This window comes from Ruditapes philippinarum, unplaced genomic scaffold (genome assembly GCF_026571515.1).
Source record: "Ruditapes philippinarum isolate M1 unplaced genomic scaffold, ASM2657151v2 ctg2596_1_1_1_1, whole genome shotgun sequence".
NCBI classification, from domain to species: Eukaryota; Metazoa; Mollusca; class Bivalvia; order Venerida; family Veneridae; genus Ruditapes; species Ruditapes philippinarum.
Window position 1 is genome coordinate 220,025 of NW_026863536.1, and position 27,055 is coordinate 247,079.

The following is a 27,055-nucleotide window of genomic DNA, read 5'->3' on the forward strand; positions in this document are numbered from 1 at the left end:
CGGACAAGTAAAAATTTCTGGCCAACTTGTCCGTGGGCAAGTGGCAAAATTTCAAATTTCCAATGGTGTAGCCCATAGAGGCATTATTTGTATACAATACAAACTCTGTTCAGCAACAGCCTTTGGAAGACAAAGATATTGGAAGTTGCTGAATTGGGTTGCTCTTTCGAGGTTAAGTATAATATGAAGTCTCAGTTTATGAAGAATTAATACTTTTGTTAAAAGAATTTTGTTCCACAGTGGTCTCACTGTAGTTAGGTTTCATAATATACTAGATACACTTACCACTGAGCTGTGAGCCATTTTCCTGAGCATGGGTAAGGTGATGAACATTCAAGAACGTAACAGGGGGATGCTGTTTAACCTCAATACTTGCACACACCGTACTCTCACCATGTAGGAAAAAGTTAAAACAGAATGACAAGTTCACCCTGGAAAAAAATAACCACATTTTTAAATTTATATACAATCTGCAGTCATGACTGAAAGTTTTCTTATAGACAGTATATGATTTTTTTCAAATTGGGTAAAGTTTCCCTCGCAATGCTGATGAACCTTTTAATTCTTAGCCTGCTTGTGCGATAGATTCTACCAATGTGAAAATGAGGCAACTAAAGTCAGCCAGCACATCTGTGGTGCTAATCATGGTCTCATTGGTTTGCACTGTACCTATTGTTAAAGTTTTCTTACAACTGAATGATTTTGCTGAATTAAAAGATGGACAAGTCCACTTAAGATATTTGGCATGGTAAGACTTAAGCAATATGATACTAAACATATTCTGTGATCACATTGTAATAGCTTCTTTTTACAATAACATGATTACATTTATATTAGGTATGGCAATGAGTACCAATTTCAGTACTTCAGATTTTTAAAGACTTTTAAAATGTTTCATCATTTTCTAACTACTTAGTATCTTCCATTTCTGTCAAATCAGTCACAAGAAATTAGACGGTTATTTGTTTATAAGAATGACTACATCAGGGTGGGTTTGATTACACAAGTTTTGACTAATACTCGAAAATGTAAAGAATATACCTCATATATATTTTTTAATTTGTTTCAAGGGTCAATTACACAAATCTAAATCTAATCATATCAGATTTAGCACGTTGAAACGATCACTTACCCCTGTTCAGCACCAGAAAGAGGATCATGAGGCTGTACAAACCATCGCCCTAGTCGAATAAAATTCTTGCCCAGCAAACATCTAAAACAAAACATAAAATGTATATATAAAACAAATTATTATAACTTTAAAGAGGACCAAATTAAATTTTGTATGTTGACAATTACAACAAAGATGATCATCAATTGAACAACAGTTTGCACTTCACTTTTTAAACATATAAACATCACATAAATTCATAAGTAAGGTATTGATTACCATATTCATAATATTAATGCCTTTACATTAAATGTTTTCCTGGCCTAATATATTAGTGGTTTGCAACAGATGGGGGAAATATGTCCGACAACAGATTTCTTATTTTAAATGCTACGTGTACAATGGTCTAACAAACATTGTTATATTCCTTTCTTTGCGTGAATATCTAAATCTCAATTTTTAGTTTAATAACTGTTAAATTACACCAAGATTTATCTATTTTACACGATATAGATTGTAACCATGATAACAAACATAGATATAAATTTAAATAAACTACCTCTCAATTAGGTTGTGTAAGGCCTTGAAGAGAAGAGTCCTGCACTCGTATGACATAACACTGTCCTTTTCCCAGGAGCCATACTCATTTTCTGAAAATACAAAAATAATTGGTCACAGTACATCTGCAAAAGAAAGTTGATTACTAACTTATGTTAGTTTATATACCGATTATACCCCACATCCCCATGCTTGGGTTTGAATCATACCAAAGCAGCCAGTTATTAATTTTGTATGACAACTGGCAGAGGAACACAACAAGTGCCCTCTGTGCATTACTTTAATCAAAAGTGGGCTCTACCAATGGCCTGTATGCATAAATAGCTTTCTCACAGTCCCTCCAGATTGAACTACTTACCATACAGAGCCTAGTCAGACTGCGCTTAAGTGCAGGCTGGCCTGGCTCTATACTGGTGCCAAAGACCAATAACTTTTGATTCTTGCAGGTTAAGGGTTAACTGAATGTTTACGATAGCTAGCTGTTTATGATAGCTAGCATACCTATTCTCTCTCTCTATAAACTCTAAGGAGACATTACAGTAACATTATGGCATAAAATGACAAAATACATTGTTTATTAATCTTCAACCTGAACGAAACCTGAAACCTGTCTGGGTCTGTTCCATTGGGAAAAGTTTTGAGTAATGAATTAGGTAAACAAACATGCAAAACAGTGTAAAATAATGAATTCTAACCAAACAGGAATTTCCTGCAACTTGAGAACAACATTGAACTGGTTTTAAGATTTGTCCTTAAATAGGAATATTATAGTAATATTAATACAAAAACACGCACAAATTCACTCAAAGTTTACAATAATTCATGATTTTTCAGGTCACCATATGTTCGCTCAGTAATTATAAAATATGCACAGGTAGACAATAAAGCATTACTCTATATCAAACAGACTATATCATATCATGCTATAAAAGATGAATATTAATGAGACAGGTTGTTACAGTTAACATGTTAATTAACATATTTAACTGTTCATTTGTAACGCCATTTGCCTACCACATAATCTGTCTCTTGTTACAGGAAGAATTCTCCCCTCAATACACAACTATTCAGAAATAGATTGCGATTGATTTTTAAAATAAATTTGTTTTACAGTGAACACAGTTCTAGACAACAAGTATTGTTAAGTAACATCTGTACCAGTGGCAGTACCAGTAGATAAAATACTGGCAATCATCATTTAGTAAAACCTGAACATTATTTTTTTTATACACAAGCCTGGGGCAGTGTGGGGTATAGTGGGGGAAAATGCATATGTTTTGAAGGGACAGCATGTCCAACTTACTGTGTGGGGTCATTTCAAGAGATTTTACCATATGACTCTAGTCACATTATATAAGTATGTTGCTTTATAAGTACTTAGCCAAATCATTAAAATTACAAACATTACTGACATGAACTTCTTGATGGGTCTTTAAACAACTCCTGATAATAATCAAATCCGCATTTTGCAGCTTTAACATCTAATAATTACCACTTTATAACTCTTGTGTTTAAAAGCAGAAAGCATTTTTACAATTCTGTGTATCATTCTATTTATTCATATTTTACAGACCTGTATATTAATAATATCTTCAAAACCAATGTTGTAACCTGACACTTCAATAAAGTTGCAACACATTTCTTCGATGAATACCATATGTATGATGTCTACTGTCTAGTGGGTTTTCACGTAATTTAGATGCCAGAATAAGCATGTTGTGAATGTTAATATTTTACTTTTTTTACCCAAGCTTTATTGTGAACTACGCACAAACTTTAAGTGGGCAACAGACAGTTTAAATACTGTTTAAAATGTCACTAGTATTATTGTAAGTGTAAATATCATACATCATACATTTTACAATTAAGTGTTTGGTTAAGTAGGTCACGATTAACCTATCCTACTTGTGTACACTCTGAATCTTGCCAGCTACAACTAACTACTAGCTTGTTGAATGAAAGGCTAACAACCCTAAAATAACAATGATAAAAATAAGCTGACAAATCCCAATAGATTTCAAATCAACAGAAATACTAAGTTCGGATGAAATAAGATAGTATGTCAATGGGTTTTATGTACAAGTAATTAATTATCAGGGATAACTTCCCCCACCAAAGATGTTTTGCTACTTGTCATCTAAGAGAAAAGTAATGGGCACTGGCTTTCCCCAGAAATGCTGAAAATCAATGCTTGAAAACTCAATTAGCTGAATGGGTTCTATCCGAGAACAAACTACGATTCTTTCATATGTTAATGTCGGCAACTTTTCTGTGTTTTCCATCATCAGCCGACTAAGAGGCATGTACATATAACACCTACACGATAGATATGTTTCATGTACAGTACAGCCAGACATCAATTAAAATGTCACCCAAAATGTCTAGATTGTAAGTTATACAATTATAAGTCAATGGATACATATGTCGCTTTTTTAACTTTTTCAATTTAATTCAATTATAAAAAGATTCTCTTAAGAACCATAAAACTATTGAATAAAAGCAGCAATAAATGTAGTCTAAGCTGTTTTTAGATGAAAAACATATTAATGAAAACATTTTTACACTGATATACTCAAGTATTTCCTCTTCAAAATGTAGTTAAATCTATGGAGGCTTTTAATAAAGACAAACACTTGTGTTAGGCCATCCTTAAAAAAATGTTTGTTTGCAGTAACGCGACCGACTCACAAAATATGCCCCTACTCAAATTTTTTTTTCATGGTCAGGATAAAATTTTATTTTTTTTTAATCAGAAAATTATGCCTTGTGCTTTGTTTTGTTCTTTTAAAGGTTAATAGAAGAAATAAAATGTAGGTCTTATTAAATTAGAATTCAGTTATCAATTTATTAATTGTTACCAGATAAACAAAGCATATATTGTCCAGCATTTTGAAATTCCATGTTTATTTTGAAGTACAGTTCAATAAAAAAAAAAAAAAAAAAAAAAATCGACCTACCTACCCACCTTGAAAATTCTGGGTCGGGTTACTGCAAACAAACATTTTTTTAAGGATGGCCTTATAAAAAGCAATGTACATTTTTGGGGTCATATTTTTGTAAACATTAAGCAATGCCCTTTACCTACATGAACTTGTGGACTGGGTAATGGTTAAAAAGCTATTGTTTCTTTTATTTTAATTTGACTCAATCACAGACAACCTTTGATAATGAGGTATTTTGGAAAAGCTGACAAAGAAGTTTTATTATAATGAAAATGTTGCCCCTGGAACACACTCTGAAATCATTTTTATACATTTGGCAAGTTCCAGTATTTAATTACTCTCTTATACACTAAATTGAGGTGGGACAAAGTTGCCCGTACAGACAAAGTGGACCTGACATATATATGCTCATTTATATAGGAAACGTGAATACATTCCACTCCAAAACAAAAGGCTTACAGATTAACCGGCCATAATTATTAGAATATATATAGGCTCTCAAGTATTAACAGAACTTTACTACTGGATTATAATTACGTTGTTTACCTTCCGACTGATTACCTGCGTAAAAACTGTACTGCAGTTTTTGCCCCAGATTTACACTAAGCTTATTGGCCAGACAATCAATTATAATCAATTAAGACACTAGTAATATTCAGTAAAACAGAAATGAATAACTTCACTGTAATCTGACAACAGGTATAGATAAGTTGGACACTAACACACACTCTTATCTACATAATTGATGAACAACATAAACAGTGGCTGAGAAATACTCAAGTAAAGGTGAAAGCTTGCAAGTGTGTTACACATCATAAACAGTAGTCTGTCTACATTCTTTATCATGCAAGGGAAAATATCAAAGTTTTAACTCTTCCTGCTTATTTTGTAAGATAAAAGAATTACAAAGTAGTTCTTTTTACCCCCTTTATAAAGGTAGAATGTTTGCCACTCCAATCAAATATTTGTTTTATTACAGTAGCCTAAATGAACAGGTCTAGTCTATTGCCAGATTAATGCATGATGCAACCATATGTGTTTGATGTGTCAATTGGTGTATTTGATGTGTAACAATCTATCATAACATGAATCTTTGAAGACCAATTACTTGAAATGTATAGAATGGTGAAGTGTGGCACCTATACATGTAACATTCCTAGAAGTATCCTGAAATCAAAATGTTGATGTAGACACTGGTTATTCTTGTATATTTTACATTTATGCCCGAAATTTTCAAATTTTCAGTGGTACAGAAAGGAGAAAAATCTCTGCTCTTGATGTTCATAATCTTTCAACCTCTGTTGATGAAACAGACTATTACCAAAGTTATGCAACATGCACTAAATATCAGGCATTATACTAGACCTTAATACCTAGATCTCAATACAGTGTTTTTTTCACCAAAATATTTGGCGAAATTCTCCCTATTCCCCCCTCAAAATAGTATGTTTTTTCCCCCCCTCAAAGCTGAAATTTCCCCCTATAATATGGCAGCCCAAATCTGCCTGCAATGAATATCATTTTTTTGCAACTTGCTGCAGAAAAATGCTTTATTTTATGCCTGTAAGACTTACTGTTAAGCAAGGTTTTTCATATAGGTAAGGGGAGCTACTCCTGGTATCCCAACAAGTTTATCATGTGACACATCAATATTTTAGATCCGTATAAAAATCCCCTTCCTATTGCATTTTTCCCCCTCCAATGGGCACCGACCCCCTTCCCCCAAAAGTGAAAAAAAACACTGCAATACTGTATCAGCATTTTTATTGCCTTGTATGATGGGTACAAGGGGTCCCATTCCAAACTTTATACAAAATATTAATAATTATGTTCTCACAATTCAATTTAAATTGAATTTAAATTTCATTAAAAACCTTGGGTGAAAAACATCAGGAAAATGTTCATGAATAATATAAATTTATATTATCAGAAAACTTTTTCATTTAACAACTGTTAAATTATCTATGACCCTTTCTTTCACTTCAGATCATAGAAAGTACTTTATATATAATCTCTAAAATAACTCGGGGAATCTGAAATCAGTGGATGTGATTTATCAAATGAAAGCCCTGTATGTAATAAGGAAATTTTTTGTTTGAAAACAACCAAACTTTCAACAAAAACCCCCCAATAAAACTGCTACAGTTTTTGCAGTATAAACTTTCACACATAAAATATCTTAGTTATCCATCTTTTCACTTTATCAAATGAAAAAGTCACTTGCTATTGTTAAACTTTAACTACTGATTCAGTGTAAACTCTTCATTCATCGGACTTAAAAATCTGATTTAAAAAATCAATACCAAACAATTTCATACCCTTGTTATCTTAAGAAATAATCTGAAATTCAGTCCACTGTTTACAAGTCAGGTGAGAGGGCCCTTTATTTGTTGGGGCATCAATCGTTCATGCTATTTATACAGTTAACAAACAGTATAATAATTATATTGCCAAAAAGAAATCCTATACCGATTCTGATTTGTTTGTCTTTTTTAACACTGCCAGTCTTCAACTGACTTTGGCGAATACTCCTGCACTGTGGTTTTTTGCATAAAATAAATAATATCACTATTTTATCATAATTTATGGAAAACACCCCCTTAAACAAGTATGTTGGTTATTTACAGCAACTATTTCCAGCTGTTGAATAAAGTTAAGTTATGGTTCGTTAAAGGATAGTACTACCTGTACCTTTTTTTTTGTTTTGGTGAACATCCATGGTATTAAATCAAGGGTGGGAAGTTCATAATGAATTACTTTCATTAACATATAAAATACAATTAAATCAAAATTATACTATCAATACTATATGATAGTGCTGTGCTGTCCAAATATATGGTTACATTTTAATAATATGACCTGCATAAGAGGTCAACAATTTAAGCTCTCAAGACATTGTATTATATTCATAACCATATTGTGTCAATATCTGAAAGCTCTAGCTCAGTAGCTGTACTACAAAAGATGTTGTGTTCAGTATTTACAAAATACATCAGGCACATTGGACATTACCAGTATATTTTGAAAGCTGTCAGCATGCAGGATTAAAACAACATGCCAATATTTAATTGAATGGTAATTAATGACATAACTTTTAAACTGCTAGGATTACTCCCTGATGTAATGGTTATGTCACGACAAAGTATTTAACAATAAATTGATGTGATGGATCGTCTCATGCAAAGTAATTAATCATAAATGGCTATGAAAACAATAGTGTAAATTTGCCTACAAAGGACACTTTGTTAAATGATAACGCTAATAAACATACCTGCTTTTTTAAGATGGAAAATAATGATCTAGAACTGTACATCAAGAATAAACCTGGTAAACAGTATTTAGCTGTATCCCTTGGAGACAGTTTTTGCATAAACCTTAAAAATGTACCTCTTGACTTACAGTTAGGCCACAGAAAATTAATTTTTAGACTCTCATCCCCGCCCGCCCGTATCAAAATCTTTCCGCCCCAAAATAATTTATTTTCATAAAAAAAAAATTTTTTCATTTCCAGGGTTCCCTCTGGGTCAAAATTAGTTTCATCTTCACATGTTCCCGAAGTCAGGGTTGTCATTAACATTTTCTGAAGAAGGTTTGTTTTGAATTTGAGGCGGTCATTTCTGTCTTTATCATGCATAACAAAGAGTGTTTTCTTAATTTTGAGGCGGCCCATAATGCATTTGAGACAGGCATTTTGGCCTCCTGCCGCCTCTTAATGACAACCCTGCGAAGTGTCACACAATTGATAATTGATTATACGGTACCCGATTATACAGTTTGATAAACAAACTAATAGTGCGTGACCTTTCACATTTGGGCCGCTTATGTAATTGACGCGGCCGCTTATGACATTTAAGTGTACTAGTTGTCGGATGCTTTTATCTTACGTTAGCGCCAGTTAAATTCGCAAATTAAAGATTTTATGCGCCAGAATTAATATTTTGTCGCATTTGAAGCCATTGGCGATCAACAGCGGGAACCCTGCATGTCGCAGACGTCTGTGGACGAAAATTCGTCCGAAAATCGTGGTTGAATATTCGCAGGAGGGGCGGGACGAACACATAAAAATCAGACTGAGGTTTACAGCGTCTAGTGATCAAGATTTTAAATACGTTTGTTTTCGATCAGTAAAATTGTCAAAATGTTCGTCATATGTGAAATATATGATGAAGTAAACAAGAAAACTGTTTGTGATTGGTTTGGGTTTAGTTTTGATCAAAATCTGGGTGGAAATGATGCGACGTTCATCAATATATTCATACATTTCTGTTTTTTTTCCAGGTCTTAAAAGTGATGGATAAAATAAATTATAAATTCCACCCACCCGCCCCAATTATTTCTTGAACTTGGATGAGAGTCTAAAGATTAATTTTCTATGGCCTTATAGAAAATATAGTTGACTACAGTGAGACTGAGGTCTCATCATTGCTTATTTGTTATTTTAATCAATCTTAAATAAAGCTTTTATACATATATATTACATTAAATATTATACATTACAATCTAACTTAGGCTTTGCCTATTTTTGGCAGACTGCAGTACAAAAAGTGCAATTATTACTTTGTTTTTACTCTGCTTACTTTCACCAAAACTTATAAACAATGTAATAATTTATCCTTTTTTCAATGTTTTTTTAACGTGTGTGTCCCACCATTATTTAGCTAGCTGTATATCTTCCACATGTTTGAATCCTAACTAAGTCTCTGACGGGATTGGAACTTACAGAAATAAAGAATAATTAAAGTGGCTAAATAATTAAAGAGGCTGAAGTTTTTGAGAATATGCTTAAATTTTTTTTCCAAGAATGTTATTTGCCAACCTTTAGTGAGGCCAATCAAAAAGTTTGTAAGTGAAAGTTGTTCAGCTTCTTTTATTTCATTTCAAACTAGCCATTCTTGATTTTGACACTACCCCCCCCCCCCTTGCTAATGACAATTAAATATCATTAAATATCAAAGGACACTGTTTACCAGGTCTTGTGGTACTGCAGCAATTTTATTTTACTCCACACTTTTTTTATTACTTTAAGCATAAGGCTTGGTAAACCTTAACATGCACCAAATATCCTTTGATGACCAAAGCTATTTGAACCAATCTCTGATCAATGTCATATTGCCAGAGAGCTGTTACTTACTATAAAGACAAGCCCCTTAAAGTTCCAGGTATAATCCCCCTACCCTAATGCTGGTAAAATCATTAAAATGTATTTATTTCCCTCTTAACTTCTCAAGACATAGTTTGATGTTCATCTCTGTTACCAGTTTCTACTTAAAATATGATCTCAATTATACTCATCCTAAACAGATAGTGTTCATATGCCTATGCTTAACAATTGCAAAATAAATCATTCTGAAAACAATATTATTTCAGTAAATTGCACATACAAGCAAATGTTGTCCCTTGAATGAATCATAAAATGGTTTAACAAGATTTTAAACTATAGTCATTATCGGGGGTTATCTAAATTATAAAATATAAAAATATTAAAGTTCTACATAATACAAAATGACAATTGAATCTTACCTTTCAAGTCTGGTGACAAGATACTATCCAATACAGAGGGTCTATCCCCATACCAGAATATCCACAGTTCCTTTCCAAATGAAATATCAGTTGGTCTGGACTCTGAATGTTTTGCCACTCTTCTCCATACACAGAGTATATCTTCTTTAAGACATTTTGCATATGAACTCAACACTGGGTCCTCAAGTGGATCAATGTGGGTCTGCAACGGATCTATACACAACTTCCGCCATTTAATCCCACAAATGTCCGTCTGAAAAGAAAGGGATAGTAAGATATAAATACTAGAGGTACAAAGTTTCCAAAAATGTGATGTGATTTTCTTTCCTTTCCCAACTGAATTATTTCATGCATTTAATCCAATGACAAGTGATTACCTTAGTACCTACATATCTTATAAAATAAAGATTAAGGAACCCAAACCACTGGCTCAATCATGGTTGTTGCCAGTACTTGGGTATCATGAAAAATAAATCACTAAAAGAAAGATTATCAGAGGTGCATTACCCTGTACTGAATTGTATATATTACATATGATTCACATTTAATTTTTTACCACTATTCCAATTCTAATATGTAAAGTAAACCTAATGACACTACATTTGTGGCTGATTTTTTTACTTTGCAGAACTTATCAACATGATGCAGTCATGCCCCTCCTTTCTTTGACTCATCCGAACCAACATATATAAAGGTGTAAGAACTTTGTCATCATAAATTAATAAGAGAAGCAATGTAGTTACTTTTGCCATTACTTTGAAAGTTATGTACAACAAAAACTCTTGGGCACCAATCCAAAACAAAAACTCATTTAAGCCATAAATATGCACATTGACTTGTCCCAATAAATATTTAAGTTCAAATGGCAACCCAATGAATAACTACACAAGAACCTCAGCACCATAGACTAGTTATCTGATGTTGAATTGGTAAAAGAATTCTAGTTTTCATGTTACCCGTAAGTGTCACATTAAACTTCTGATGATAAGAAATTAGAAAGGAATAAATTTTATTTCGATTCAACTTTTTCAAGTGCCCTTTAGGGCATAAACTCAATGTCAATATGTATTAAGGAATCATTCTTCTGTGCAAGTTTACATGAAAATCAAATAACATCTTATACAAAATAACAAAGTTAAGTGTGCTGTTAACAGAGCAAAAGTTCATGATGTAAAGATACATATATTATATTTAGCTTGGGACCCTTAAGTCTAAATGTTTTGATGTGTTTTTTTGTTGGAAACATTCCTGTGTCTACTTTTTTCCTAAATTTAAATTTTTTGTTTCTTCCAATGAACACATGTAGTTATATGATGTAGACTATTATGGGGAAAGCACACATGGATATTTTATTTTAGACTCTTCGGTACAGATCTGTAGTACATATATTTCATTCATCAAATTTGTAGGAAATACTGCCAATTTATACAAAAGTAAACATTACTGACTACCTAGTGATAAACAAACATTTTTCCCTTCCTACATAATCAAAACTTGTTCTGTAAATTACTAAATCTAAAACAAATTATCATAATAATAAATTATTATATCCTGATTATGCTGCTGTCATTTTCAATTTCAACCTTATGGACTGCTACTTATGTATGCAACATAACCTTCAATACATAATCTGTGAAAGTGCAAAAAATATATGTCACTGCTCTAAACAATTGACAGCAACACATGTGTGCACCAAAACGAGGTCAACCTCAGTTCACACTACAAACTTTTTTTGAAATATCAACACCGTGATGTCTGATTAACATAAAACGCATATACACTGGTTGCCAACTATATCAAATGGCTTATATACTACTTATCTACAAACTGTACCATAAACATATCATATAACAATAGAAAATTATGAAATTCATGAAAGGTTTTGAAAAATACCGACCAGGGCAAAAATATTTGTGTAACAGTCTTCTAGCGTGCAACTGTTGCCGGTAGGAGTCGGCCCGCTCATCTTTAATCCATTATCTTTCACCAAAGCACCGAACTTTACCTCTACAACCCTTCAGTAGCACAAGCTAGCCTGTAATTTTAATTTCTTCCATTAATTGTTAAAAACCACCATAATATGGCGACAATGATGGCGACTTCTGGGAACAACAAGGCGGCAAGGGAAGCCGAATCTGATTGGTCAACTCAGGTCACATGAACATTGACCTACTAATCATGATCATGGTGGCAGCTAGGTGCTTGCAGTGGGTGGAAATTCCAAACGTTTCCAGCTATTTATTTTTCTGACACTGTTTATTCCATTTGATATAACAGATATGTATATTCCGTCGATAATATGGACCATTCTTTACATCATTGTTGGTCTATGGCTCTCAATGAGGTATGACAATCTGACATTGCTTGTTTCCGTACCTGGGGACAATCTCAAAATTATTGAAACCGTTTCTAAAAATAGTAACACATTGAACATGAAAATGATAGTAAGATTTTTTAAAAGTTAAGCATACAGATTCTTATAACTTATTATTGATCAAGTAAAAATCATTAGAATGTTGTATATTTTTCTTGTCTAATTGCCTCGTAAATTATTTCAATCAATGATAATTTGTTGAACTTGAATATTGCAAAGCAGCAATACCAAATGGTCTGACATGCAGATGAATTTATATATTTCAGCAATAAGATTTTTTAACTGTTTCTTTAAATGAAACCAGAGATCTAGCTTGATATTCAAAGGACACTTTCGTGTGTGAAAGTCTGGTAAATGACATTATCATGAAGATATTTTGCATGCATGGATTTACTCCACTTTCAATTTTGACAAGTTTGTCAAAAAGACATCCATATTTTTTTTAACGCGCAAACCAATGGTCAGACAGTAGAAAATAAAAGTTAAATGGGCCAAATCTTCTTTAGTTAGGCTTAAAGGGGGTCCAATCAATAATTCATGGTGTTTGACTGATTTCTCTCTACTGCTTTAATGTACTAGATGTGCTAAACTAGTCGTACATGTAATTAAGTGTTTTACTCTTACTTTATCTTACTCATGTATATATAACAAAAAATTATGTACTGCAAGGGTTTTGACTCTTGTTATATTATTAAGCAAGATTTGTTAAGCTAGCATTTTATATTTTATGCATCCATTTGGATGCAAGAGCTTGAGCATGTTACATAATTATTTTATATTCTTGCTATTTTTGTAGGGTCCTGGCCTTGATTCTTCAATTTGTCATCAAAAGAAAGACCGGTATACTTGTCAGAATTGCTCGTACAGGTTTTGGAGCCTTTCACAATATTCACATCACAATAAGGGAAGGTCTACAAGTGGTAATTAATTTCTCTGTTAAATTTTGTTTCCTATGAAGTTGATTTATCATCGCATACACATAGACATATTAATATTTAAAAATAATTCTACAATTCTAAAAACATGTATAAACTGTTAAGTTTTTTTCTTTTAGAGTGGTATTGAAATAATTATTCAATTTGTTATTTGAAGAGGCCACCATTATCTGCCCATTTGCAATACATATCAGTGAGGAATAAATGTTGCTTTATTTAAAGACGTTGCTGTTCAGTAAATGTGTGAAAGATTGAGGTATATCAATGTATCTAATGGATTAGAAATACCGCCTCCGTGGTCGAGGGGTTAGAGTCGATGACTTCTAATCCGGTTACCTCTCTGGCGTGGGTTTGATCCCCGGGAGATGCTTTGGTAGTTTAGCACGGAGGAAGGTAGTCTAGTACTGGTGTAACTCTCCAGGATGATGGTTAGGAAACTACCCGCCTATATGACTGAAATACTGTTGGGAAAAGGCGTAAAATGACAAACAAGACAAGGATTAGAAATCTTTAATTATTTAAGTCAGAGACACTATAAACCATTAGTATTATATGTCTCTGTTAAAGTGAATAATCAATTAACAATTTGTCACCTTAGTGCAGTAATGGGTTAACTCTTATTAAATTATATAAGGAGTTTATTTGTTACTGCAAAAAGGTGACAAATTCAATGTTTTGTGTTTTTAGTTTTATAGTCACATATGCCAGATAAATAAAGTTTTCAATATACATGTATTACAGGAAATTGACAAGGTTTGGTTATCTAGCTGTTATGTCAATGAGGAAATTAGGTAAGTATATTTTTTACCTTTATTATTTGAAAAATAGGGAGAGCTATTGATCTCGCGTTGGTGTCGCTGTCACACTTAAATTTGGTTAAGTTTTTGCATTCAAGTTGCCTTGGTATCTCCAAAAAAACTAATAAAGGGAATGGGTTGAAACTTCACACTGTCACACTTGTTTTCTGTAATTATAAAACATGATGAGCATAGGTCCCATAACTCTGAGTTACCTTTTAAAAGAGTTATGTCCCTTTTCTTAATTGTCCACCTGTAACACATCAGTAAGGCTCATGTTATGCCCTTACACTGCTGGAACTGAAAGTGAATAGCCTTTGCCAACAATATAGAGCCAGGCCAGTCTGTATATCCATGCAGTCTGCCAAGGCTCTTTTATATTGATGTCCCCAACTTTGATAAAAATGGACATTTCCAAAAATAGAAGATAGACATGTCCATTTTAAGAAGTTTAGCAGATCCAGGGTGAGAATGTTAGTGAAAAAAATGACAGTTCAATGTCTGTGTTATTGTTACTTGTATAGAGCCATGTCAGCCATTAGGCCCTGGGAGTCTCCCCTCACTCTGTTGTCTGCTTATATTTTAAATTTCAGTATCAAAATCGATGATGATTTTTTTGTTATGGATTACCCTGCTTTGAATCTGGAACATTCCATTCAAAGTTAAAGTTATTTGAATATCAAAATTCAAAAATTGTGCTACCAACAGTTTAGAGCCAAGTCATACTGCATGACTGTGCAGACTGACCTGGTTCTAACTTCTATACTGGTGGCAAAGGCTAATAAGTATTGGTGCTAGCACTGACACCAGATACAGATACAGTTGCAAATCCAAAGCAGTGCATATCATTTACACAATTCAGAAGCAATAAACTTTAAATGTTAAGATGATATTATACTAAAGAAATTTGAAATTTTGCTAAATTTTCTGATGATCAACATTTTACTAGAACTTATTTTCTTCTTTAACAATCTTTCATTTATATGGCAACAATATAACAGTATATCAGTTTGAAGCAGGGTGCACAATATCCATCTTTATATTGACGTATTACTGATAAATCTCTCATTACATTATATATAGGCATGCAGTAATTTGTTCATGAAGCAGTATGCCCAACTTTATCATGAGACAACTAGTTCTTAAATTAGCTTGTAATAAACACAACTTTATAATGTCACTGAAAAATCACTGCTGATATATATCTAGGCATTTATTTGAGCTTAAAGTAGTGAGGGCTATGCCCCTCTTTATAGAATTATGTTACAGGAAGATCACTTTATAGACACATTGATATACCATTGGCTTGCATTAAATGGATATCAGACTTAGTCCACAAAGAAACCCTTGCCATGAAAAGAATTGTTGACTATTGCTTGAATGATATTGTAACAAATCTTAAGAGATGAAAAAGATTCTCTTTCTCAAAGAAAACAAAAAGATAACTTGTGACAGTGTCTGTGCCTGGTAGTACAAACAATTTGGCAAAATGATATCTGATTGTTAACCTGATAACAATAATGTTAATTGTGAAGGAGGAAGTAAACTGCCTACAATATTCTAAATTGAGGGAGAAACCCGATATACAACTTGGTGTATGCAATCAATGAATTTATCAGGTTTTAGTGCACTGAATATATTTTAGGGGAAAATCAAATCTGTCTTTTTGATTTTTGATTGCCAGTGGCAATAATATTACAAACTTGCACTAGAAATAGATCCAGGCTTTCTCCTACATCTTTTTGAACGGACCAGTCTCTGTATTGAAATTCTTTCTACTAATCATCTTTTGTGCAATGTTAAACCCAACAAAAGAAAATAGATGGACTGATCCAAAGTCATAGCAAGACTAGTTCATTATAGAAATTAAGTAAACTGAGGGTTAATAAATGTTTTAATAATTTACACTACAACTGGAAGCTATTTTCTTCTGCTCTTGGGTGTGGATGAGGTGGGGGATACAGTTTCTTTGAAACACTTTCAATTTGTTACACTCTTGTGATCTGTTTTTAGCTCACCTGTCACAAAGTGACAGGGTGAGCTTTTGTGATCGCTTTTCGTCCGGCGTCCGTCCGTCCGTCGTCCGTCCGTCGTCCGTCTGTAAACTTTTGCTTTAAATGACATCTCCTCATAAACCACTGAGCCAATTTCATCCAAACTTCACAGGAATGTTCCTTTGGTGGTCACCTTTAAAAATTGTTCAAAGAATTTAATTCCATGCAGAACTCTGGTTGCCATGGCAACTGAAAGAAAAATCTTTAAATATCTTCTTTTAAACAACCCTAAGAGCTAGAGCTTAGATATTTGGCATGAAACATCTTCTAGTGAGTGTCTACCAAGTTTGTTCAAATAAAAGCCCTGGGGTCAAAATTGGCCCCGCCCCAGGGGGTCATTGATTTTCCCTATATGCATATAGTAAAAACTTAAAAAATCTTCTTTTAAAGAACCCAAAGTGCTAGAGCTAAGATATTTGGCATGAAACATCTTCTAGTGAGTGTCTACCAAGTTTGTTCAAATAAAAGCCTTAGGGTCAAAATTGGCCCCGCCCCAGGGGGTCATTGATTTTCCCTATATGCATATAGTAAAAACTTAAAAAATCTTCTTTTAAAGAACCGTAAGAGCTAGAGCTTAGATATTTGGCATGAAACATCTTCTAGTGAATGTCTACCAAGTTTGTTCAAATAAAAGCCCTGCGGTCAAAATTGGCCCCGCCCAAGGGGGTCATTCATTTTCCCTATATGCATATAGTAAAAACTTAAAAAATCTTCTTTTAAAGAACCCAAAGAGCTAGAGCTAAGATATTTAGCATGAAACATCTTCTAATGAGTGTCTACCAAGTTTGTTCAAATAAAAGCCCTGGGGTCAAAATTGGCCCCGCCCCAGGGGGTCATTGATTTTCCCTATATGCATATAGTAAAAACTTAAAAAATCTTCTTTTAAAGAACTCAAAGAGCTAGAGCTAAGATATTTAGCATGAAACATGTTCTAATGAGTGTCTACCAAGTTTGTTCAAATAAAAGCCCAAGGGTCAAAATTGGCCCCGCCCCGGGGGTCATTGATTTTCCCTATATGCATATAGTAAAAACTTAAAAAATCTTCTTTTAAAGAACCGTAAGAGCTAGAGCTTAGATATTTGGCATGAAACATCTTCTAGTGAATGTCTACCAAGTTTGTTCAAATAAAAGCCCTGGGGTCAAAATTGACCCCGCCCCAGGGGGTCATAGATTTTCCCTATATGCATATAGTAAAAACTTAAAAAATCTTCTTTTAAAGAACCCAAAGAGCTAGAGCTAAGATATTTAGCATGAAACATCTTCTAATGAGTGTCTACCAAGTTTGTTCAAATAAAAGCCCTTGGGTCAAAATTGGCCCCGCCCCAGGGGGTCATTGATTTTCCCTATATGCATATAGTAAAAACTTAAAAAATCTTCTTTTAAAGAACTCAAAGAGCTAGAGCTAAGATATTTAGCATGAAACATGTTCTAATGGGTGTCTACCAAGTATGTTCAAATAAAAGCCCTGGGGTCAAAACTGGCCTCGCCCGGGGGGGGGGGGTCATTGATTTTCCTTATAAGTGTATAGCAAAAACTTAAAAATCTTCTTTGAAAAAACCCAAATAGCTAGAGTTAAGATATTAAGCATGAAACATCTTTAAGTAAATATCTACAAAGTTTGTTCAAATAAAAGCCCGGGGGTCAAAAGTGGCCCTGCCCCAGGGGTGTCATTGTTTTTTACTATATGTGTATAGTAAAAACTTTAAAAATCTTCTTTTAAAAAACCCAATGAGCTAGAACTTAGATGTTTAGCATGAAACATCTTCTTATGGGTGTCTACCAAGTCTGTTCAAATAAACAAATAAAAGCCCTTGGGTAAAAATTGGCCCGGGGTGGGGGGGTCCTATATACAGGTGAGCGACCTCAGGGCCATCATGGCCCTCTTGTTATGTAAAGGTTTATGTTTTCACTTGCAGGCAGCCAGTTGTGTTGTGTATGGGAGAGGTCAGGATTCAGGCCAACACAGATGGGTCACATGACAGAAAAAAGAAGACAGCTCCTCATCCCTCAAGTGTACCATCAAAACAATTTGCTCTTCCAAAATTTGCTGCATACCTCCAAGTTAGATTTATTAACTATTTGCTTCTTTTTCACCATTTAATACTTAATATTAGGCTAGATAATATAAGATTGTTAAATGTTAAACCTTTAGACATTCGCGATTGATAAAGAAAGGATTTTCATTTTGTCACTGTCAGGCACTTTTGGTTAGAGATTAAAAGATTTGTTACTTGCAGCATTTTGGGTCAGAGATTAAATTATTTTCTTTCTTTCAGCACTTTGGTTTAAAGATTCAGAGCTTGACAGTAATGCTGTTAAAGACAATGGTAGCAGACTGTCTTATTCATATTGAGGGAAATGAACTTGGTCTAGATATCTCATGCATTGAGGACAGGTATGTTAAGGAAATGAACCAGGTTCATATAAAATAAATCTTTAGATGCAGTAGTTTAAAAGAAATTAATCATAAAATTCTAAACATGTTCTTGAAGGCAAGGATTTATGATTTGAACATACATTGTAGCAATGCATTTGTAACAGATTGGGGAGAAATTAAATAGGCTTAGGAATATTATAATTAATGTTAGGGACAGAATGGTTGAGGGAAGTTTCAGAAATTTAAACATTTCATGTAGTTTGGTTAATCTAATGCATTTGAAATATATTTATTGAACGATAAAGAGTCTTGGTAATGGGTGTGTTTTGGTCAGATAGGTATTAAAAGGAAAATACATCAGAGGTTGTCATGTTTATTTAGGGAAAAGTGCCTCATAAACTTGAAACTGGCTTGATAATTATAGACATTATACTCTGTCTTATATCAGTTGACTTACAATGACAATAAACTCTAATTATAATTATGCATATTGAGATAAAAAAAAAGAACAACCACAAACAATTTGGTATAAAAGTCATATAATGTCATTAGAAAGTAAACAATGCCTTTCATATTTCTCACATTTGATAAATTTATTACAAATACATGAAAGATTAAATTTGAATATTATATTTTTAGTTTGCAGTTTATTATCAATGCTGGAAGTGTAAACAGTAAGGCCTTGAAAAGTGTTTCTCAGGTAAGCTCAGAAATGATTTCTTGTTTTGTCTGAATGTGTTTGAATTGTTATTTATTATGATTGCAAGTCTTGTGCAAGCAATATTTTATTGTACTTTTTATTGATTTTATAAATAGTTGGGTATTGTACTCAATTTTTGTGCAAGGCTCTTGATATGCCATCAGGCACAAGGAATTTCCATGTCTTAAAGCTCTTGCTTGTAAACTTTTTTTTTTAAATATTTTTTAGTAGTTTACTTACAAGGAGATTTTGAGTATAGCCTTGTCAGGGTCAAAACATAATGGTATTACAGTTAAATCATGACAATCAAAATGAAATATGTTTAAATTAAACATGGTATTTATATAATAAGTGCCCTAACCTTATGGGTACAAGTAGTATTCCTTACATTTATGGAAGCAAGCATGGCTCTATTTCTGGCATAAATTTGTTGATCATCACCCACTGGCAATCAGAAATATAGATTTAACCATGCAGTGCATAACCTGGTGAACTTGCCTGATTCACCAGCATATGCAGTGCATAACCTGGTGAACTTGCCTGATTCACCAGCATATGCAGTGCATAACCTGGTGAACTTGCCTGATTCACCAGCATAATATCTGTACATGTGACCTGTCTGTTTACTGTCGTCTGCTCATTTGAAGTACTTTGATACTAAATCACTTTAACCTGCTAATGGACTGTTCCAAATTCAAAGCAGGGCTAGTCCATTATACAAATTGAGCACAATAAAGGTTAAAAGAGCAAAAAAAATATTTTGTTTTTTTAGACAAATGCGGAGGCAGAAGGTCAGCATCTGGCAGAAATGTCGTTCAGCTTGTATGTTGATCTCAGTGTATATAGAGACAATATTAAAAGAGTCAAGGTAAGCTGTTGTTTAGGACAGAAAAAAAATCAAAAGTTAAATTTTGTGTTACAGTAATGCTTGGTCATTATTTTGTTTATTTGTTTTGAAGGAAAAGTCAAGCTATTATGAAATCTGCAGTGTCAACACCATTGTTGTCACCATGCTAAAATGTAGCACATTACTCGAACCCTTTACAAGGTATCAACATGAAACTCAGAATACTTGGATTATCATAAGGCTTAGTTGTAAGACAAGGGACATTATTCTGACAGCTGTGTTTATGGAGCAATGCCCCTTTTTAACTTTGTTAAATATATAGGGTTATCACTTTGACAGGTAAAGATTGTTTACTTCAAATCACTTGTCCCTCACCACTTTAGGTTCGAATCACACCAGGGACTTTGAAAGAAGCTATTCAGCTAGTTTATTGAACATCATTGGTTCTACTCAGGTGGATGTTTGTGCCTGACATAATGCATGGAGTGGCACCTGAGGTCTTGTTCCACCAGTTAAGCTGGAAGTCACCATATATGACCTTTGCTGTGTTGGTGTGACCTTACACCAACCCAAACCCCCCCCCCCCCCCCCCCCAAAAAAAAACAAAAAAAAAAAAAAACCACACTTTGAGAGCTATAAATTTTTTTCTTACATAAATCAATGATTTATTACCTCATATATAATTGTTAATGTGTAAAAGTCTTCCATTTATACTTTATCACTGTATGTTTACCGGAGGTGCACTATTGTTTTCATAAAAAAAACAAAATTTGCAGTTTTACCACTAATTATCTATAACTGTATTTCAGGGATCAAGATTACTGATAAATAAACCACAAGTGATGCTAACAGAAGGTAAGGTCAATGATTTCTTGCATGTAAGACTTGATTTTCTAGTGTTGTGACTGTTTCTGGAACATTTCATCATTCACTCCTGTGTATGATAAGTCTTGTGTTATTCTGGTGTTTTTGTATGTCCCAACTTAGGTGTCGAGGGGGGCATATAGAATTACCCTCATCAAGTAACCCTGCTATCACACTCTTTGTCCTTAGACTGACAAATCATTGGACTGTCATGGCGTCTTTGTCTTAGGCAAAAGAATCAAAGGCTTTGGCCACAGATAGGAATGTCTGTCTCTCGGGTAACTGTTGAGTGGGAACTTCATTAATGTCATAAACAGTTACACTCATTATAGTCATGCCAGATATTTCAAACAGTATTGGAAGCCAGTATCAAATTATTTATCCCCCTAAATTTTGGTTTCAAAGTTATACCTAGGCACATTATGCTTCAGAAATCCATATTTAGAAATTTCAAACATGTGTTTAATGATGTTTAAATAATGCATTTAGAGCATGCAAGATGTTTTACAACTGAAGAAAGTAGCCCTGAATGTGAAGTATTATGTCATAAAGGTAGCAAAATGTAAACAAAATAGTAGTTTGACTTCCATTCAAAATACTTATTCATTATAATTATACAAATTACCAACAGAGCAAAGAAAGCAAAAGATTGTGCATCTATGTGGCAAATGAGTATTGTTTTGAAACTGTAACAAGATACCAAATATAAGAGGGTTTTGAGAGATAAAAAATTACAGCCTTTCTGAGGCATAGTGGGCCTTTTGTTATATGATTGGAATACTATTTTTTTAAAGCAAATTTTTAGGAAATTAAAACATGATTATTATTATATCTGAAATACATGTATATATTTTGTTTTACTAGGATTACTATCGGGGGCCTATAATCTGCAGGAAAATAAATCTTCTCCACCACAACAGCAACAGCAGCAGCAACAACAGCAGCCAGGTTTGTAAAAAATGCAGAATTATAAATGCTCCTGTTGATTGAGTTTACTGGTGCAGTGCTTTATCAGAATAAAAACAGACGTTTAGTTTTAACTATTTAAACAGATCTTTCATATTTATTTTTTCGTTTTTGATTTATTTTAAATCACAAAAACACTGTTGCACAAAACATAAAGAAAACATCCAGAGAAGGAAAACCCCAGATGTTTTTTTCACAATTTATTACTAGGCATGATAGGGCTCATTGATTAAGTCTTTTAGGTTTGTATTGGTAGGAGAAATACCACTTTTGGTATAATTTTACAGATATATGATGGTGCCTGTTTTATGTTTTAGGCTTTTGGAGTTCAGTGGAGCCCCTTTAAAAGTTTCATATTATGTAAGGATAGGTTTTTATATATTTCCAGGAGCAGATACATCTACATCAAAACCGGAGTATAACTTGAAGGAGATTTTACCTCAAGAACTTGGTGTTGATATCACTGAAGTGGATATAAAAATTGTACGAGAAACTAAACAGAGGTTTGTTTATATATGTACATGTATTATGTGTTTCCAAATTTACGATAACTGTATTTTCTCTTGAAAAAAAAAAGTGATTTTGGTAATAATATTTCAAAGATAAGTATTTTTGATAAATCACTTACTTTTGAACTTATGACTGCTGTTGATTTGAATCATCCAGGGACTTTCATCTTTCATTTGGGGGAGAAAACTATCTAGCCAGCTTACTGAAGATTAAGTTGCTCTTAAGTTGTGCTGGCTTATATTTGATCATCCACCAGTAAAGTTTAAAATTTATCATAATTATGATCTGTAGAGTGACTTTTAACGTGACTTTAAGAAAAATTATATAAAATATCAAACCATTAAAATAGCACACACAAAAATTCACATAGCCATTTCTCAGTATTTGCATATACAACATTTGCTCACTGAAATTATTATTTGTCCATCCTGCTGTCACACTGTCTGTCCATAGACCGTCAAAACAGTTAAATGTGGGGACGTCCGTGTCCTACAGACACATTTTTAGTTTCAGATGGCCGTTTTCTTTTGTCTATCCTTTGTGATGATGGATAATTATTTCACATTAGATTGTAGGTAGTTAATAATTCATTTGAATAATTTTTGCTAAATGTTATTTTCTTTCAGGTCACTTGGCGTTGGAATAAAGAATTTCCATGTAGATATGATTAACCAAACAAATGAAGACAACTCTCATGAAATTACCTGCACTCTTCTTTTAGAAGGTAAAAAAAAATAGTGGGTGCTCTCCAAAACAGAAGATATAAATGATGTTACTATTAATAGCATTTAAACTCCAGGTCGCGTGTATAAGTCTAACTTGCCCATGCGACCACATGTATTAAGCGACTTTTGTCTTATGCGGCCACTTTCAATTCCCCCCGTTCATTTTCTCTCTATATCTTTAATGTATTAAGCGACTTTTGCTCAACGCGACCAACAACCACTAATTAGTCAGCTTATTGAGATCAATCTTTTTATTAAACAATCACTTTTACCTGTCAAGTAATTGTGTTTTTAGAGAACGCCGCCTCGTAATGGCATAAGTGTCGACAATCAAAACACAATATATAAACGTGTGAAAAACTATGCCAAACCGTTATAGTGAATGCAAATAAAGGTAAGTATACGTGTGACGTGTATTATCCAATAATATCGATAAAACAATGCAACACTCCGCCCCTACTCAGATGGTTTATACGCTTAGCTGTTGATATTTAGACCTCATTGCATTGACCTTGAACTTGATCAGAAATTAAATTTATCGTTACAATCAGATGTAGTTTGTTGATTTCAAATGAAAAATGCACAACAGAAAAAGCTTCACTTATCAGGGTTTTCGTGTTGGAGACAAGGAAATACAACGGAGAAGTTTAAAAATTCTGGAAAAATGTCAAACATGTACGACGTAATGGATCAAAACTGATTTGTATATAATTATCTGAAAGTTATTTTTTTACATTACGTCATTAGCATCCATTTAGATTATCGGAGCGTTCTAATTATTAAACATTTATATAAGTGAAGTTGAAAAACATTCCCACCGCAAAAGAAAGATGTCATGTATAAATTTTGACTTTTAATCATGCTTTGTCTTAAGAGACCGTTTCATTAAGCGACTGTTTTGGGTGTTTCCCTTGCGCGGTCGCTTAATACAAGTTTGACTGTACAAGGATAAAAGATCAGAATCAAAATTCACATTTCAGCATTTTTCCACTTGTTTATACTTAAACATTTATACTCAGTTTCAAAACTGAAATGTCATATAAGTAATATATGATTTTAAACACTAAGCTGATTGATTAATTATCTGTCATTTAGACACCAACATAAGACCTCTTTATCTAGTCGGAAAATGTTTGTTCGATTAAATTTTGTCCCAGTTTTTATTCATTTTTTTATGAGAAACTGAAATGGAAGCAAGGGTAGCATATACATCAAAATTTGTCTTTTTGTTCTTAAAACATTTATGAAACTTTTTTTTGGATTATAATGCCTGTAAATCATAAATATTTGGCATTGTTTTCAGATTTTAGTACAAAATCTCAACAAGCAAGATTTGCTGATCTGTTAAAACTAGAAGTCAAATCCATGGTAAGGGATGTTTATATGTAAATTATCTATATACAGATATAACTATATTTAAACTGTATTTTCATCATCATACAAATTTCGCATCATTATACTAATTTACAAATAAACATCAGGCCTTTTGTTCAGCTTGTTGCATGCAAGTTTACAAGAATACTGTCAGCAAGAGATTCTACCAATGCGACCAGTGCGGCTGAGCTTTGTTGGCACATCTGTGCCCTGCACAGTTTGCTCTTAGTACAAATATTCCCCAAAAAAGTCAGCAATTGTTATACATTTATACAGATTGAAAGATAGGCAAGTCTGTTTAGTATGTTAAGTGTAAAAGCCAAATCACAAGGACAATAACAAAAGAGTTTACAATAAAAATGATACTGGTATTTAATCTTTACAGTTCTGACATGGTGTATAAAACAATGATAGGGTTTTTGTTGATGTGACTGTTTTTAATTTGATCATTATTATTATTTAACTTTTTACATAGGATTATGTTAACTTTATTTAGATGTCAAATGAAGAAATAAAGATGAAAACATTGATACAGAATGCCTACTTTCACTATCATCATGACGAAGTCCAGTACTGGATGTTAGTCATGGCTCAATTCTCACAAGGAAAAGATAATCAAACAGTCAACTCAGAGTTGTCTCCAGTTGAGAATAAGGAGAATGATGAAAGGTAAGGGACACAACTCCTGTCAGATTGTTTTAAAACTTTTTATGGCCCTCTCTGACATTACTTGTTACGATGACCAAAATTTTGGGGTGTAGCAGCTGCACAATGTTGCTATTTTGTTCCTCATCCGTTTTGTCACACCAAGTTACTATCAACAATAACAACAACAACAAAATTACATTTATTTAACCCAAATCAAGGGGACAATGATACAAAAGTGTACAATAATGAGTGTGTTTTATCTTTGTAATTGTGAAATGGTGTCAACATTTGTTAATATTTAAAAAAAGAGATGAAAAAAAAGTATTACATTAGTAGTAAAAATTGCTCGTAATGACTGATGTTAGATATTAGATTTGTTGGTACCTATAATGGACCTCTAATAGACCTTTACCCTTTATTAGTGTTTTAGTTTGATTTTGGCAAAAGTCATGGTCACCGAGGCTAAAAATAGATTTTTTTTTACCTTTCAAAGGTCAAGGCCATAAGAAAAGATAAAAGAATAGCAGAGCAGTTATCAAAATTAAATTCACTGAAAACAAGGAACTTATATTTCCACACATTTCCACCCAAATTGAAATGATCTCAAAAATAGTCTTTTCACACAGTCTATGGATTTATTTTACAGTAGACTATCAAAGCTATTACAGGAGAGGAAGTTAACGATTGACACAGAATTATTGAACATATCCACATCATTTTCTACAGCATCTTGTCCCGGGCTGGTCCTCGGCGTGTCACGAGTCAGGAAACATTTTATGCTGAAGAGAAGTGTACATGAAATAGGTGAGATGATACACTTTGCAAGGGCTTCTTTTATTTGATTAAATTCTAACATGACTCATGTGTTTAGTGCGGTACACAAATAAAGAAGAAAGCATGATATACCTAGCAATAAATTTTCACTCCCTGTGAGAAAATGTATAAGGAAACTGTGGACACAATAATTAAAATTTTATGTTTTGAAGTTTTAATCAATTGGAAGAACTTGAAGAGGTTTTATCATTAAGGAAGTATACAGTTACTAAAGTTCTTATATTCTTTATAAATTTGAAAAAGATAAGCACTGTTTAAACACTGTTTTCAGAATTTAATTTTTTTGTGGAGCTTTTAACAATATGTAAATAAGCAGCAATAGTTTTATAGGCTTTAAAAAAATCAACATATTGCAATCTGTATTGCAATAAGATTGTATTTATTGCAATATATCAATATTTGTTTGATTATGTTTGGCACCCCTATTTGATAGGTTATTAGCGTTTTATTATCACAGCTATAAAACATGCACAATTATTATAAATTTTCAGAGAGTGGCTGGTTGCCATGGTTAGAGTCACATGACATGTCAGTAGAGATGGAGTTAGACACGCTATATTGTACACAATCAGAAGCCCAGATACCTGTATCAGAACTGAATGGAAACAAACATTTCTGGAATCATGTTCTCTATATGAACATACTTATGATAAAGGTATAGTACTTCCCTAACATTCCTGCACACACTGTGGTTATCTGAACATGTGCTAATTTGCATACATAACTCCACCTACAAACATGGCAGACTTAACCTAGATGTTATTGTTTTAAATCATTGACTGCAACTTTGAAACAGAGTCACATCACACGTTTGAAACAGTGAAATTTATAAGTTTAGTTCCCATCCTATACATTGGAAGGCTTAATAGGGCTCAATGTATGAAGAAAAAAAAGATTTTGTTTATCTAAGTGACACAGT

General features: G+C 33.2%; 2 protein-coding genes across 2 annotated transcripts in view; one reads left to right on the forward strand and one right to left on the reverse strand.

Moving 5' to 3' along the window:
- The window catches only part of LOC132722373 (mediator of RNA polymerase II transcription subunit 13-like), a 37,724-nt gene extending 25,488 nt beyond the window's left edge, over positions 1-12,236 (reverse strand). The window contains exons 1-5 of the mRNA XM_060706868.1: positions 12,029-12,236; positions 10,132-10,384; positions 1,671-1,761; positions 1,133-1,213; positions 286-431 (exon numbers count right to left, since the gene is read on the reverse strand). Of these exons, the coding sequence (XP_060562851.1) occupies positions 286-431; positions 1,133-1,213; positions 1,671-1,761; positions 10,132-10,384; positions 12,029-12,097 (640 nt within the window). The 5' untranslated portion in view covers positions 12,098-12,236. The remainder of the gene's footprint in view (positions 1-285; positions 432-1,132; positions 1,214-1,670; positions 1,762-10,131; positions 10,385-12,028) is intronic.
- Positions 12,237-12,278: 42 nt separating this feature from the next.
- LOC132722380 (protein hobbit-like) overlaps positions 12,279-27,055 on the forward strand; it is a 46,401-nt gene continuing 31,624 nt past the window's right edge. Inside the window, 15 exon segments of the mRNA XM_060706877.1 lie at positions 12,279-12,475; positions 13,302-13,425; positions 14,182-14,231; positions 18,208-18,352; positions 18,568-18,686; positions 19,308-19,368; positions 20,141-20,236; positions 21,025-21,070; positions 21,944-22,027; positions 22,434-22,548; positions 23,182-23,279; positions 24,584-24,648; positions 25,151-25,323; positions 25,949-26,106; positions 26,628-26,791. Coding sequence (XP_060562860.1) covers positions 12,411-12,475; positions 13,302-13,425; positions 14,182-14,231; positions 18,208-18,352; positions 18,568-18,686; positions 19,308-19,368; positions 20,141-20,236; positions 21,025-21,070; positions 21,944-22,027; positions 22,434-22,548; positions 23,182-23,279; positions 24,584-24,648; positions 25,151-25,323; positions 25,949-26,106; positions 26,628-26,791 — 1,563 coding nt within the window. The 5' untranslated portion in view covers positions 12,279-12,410.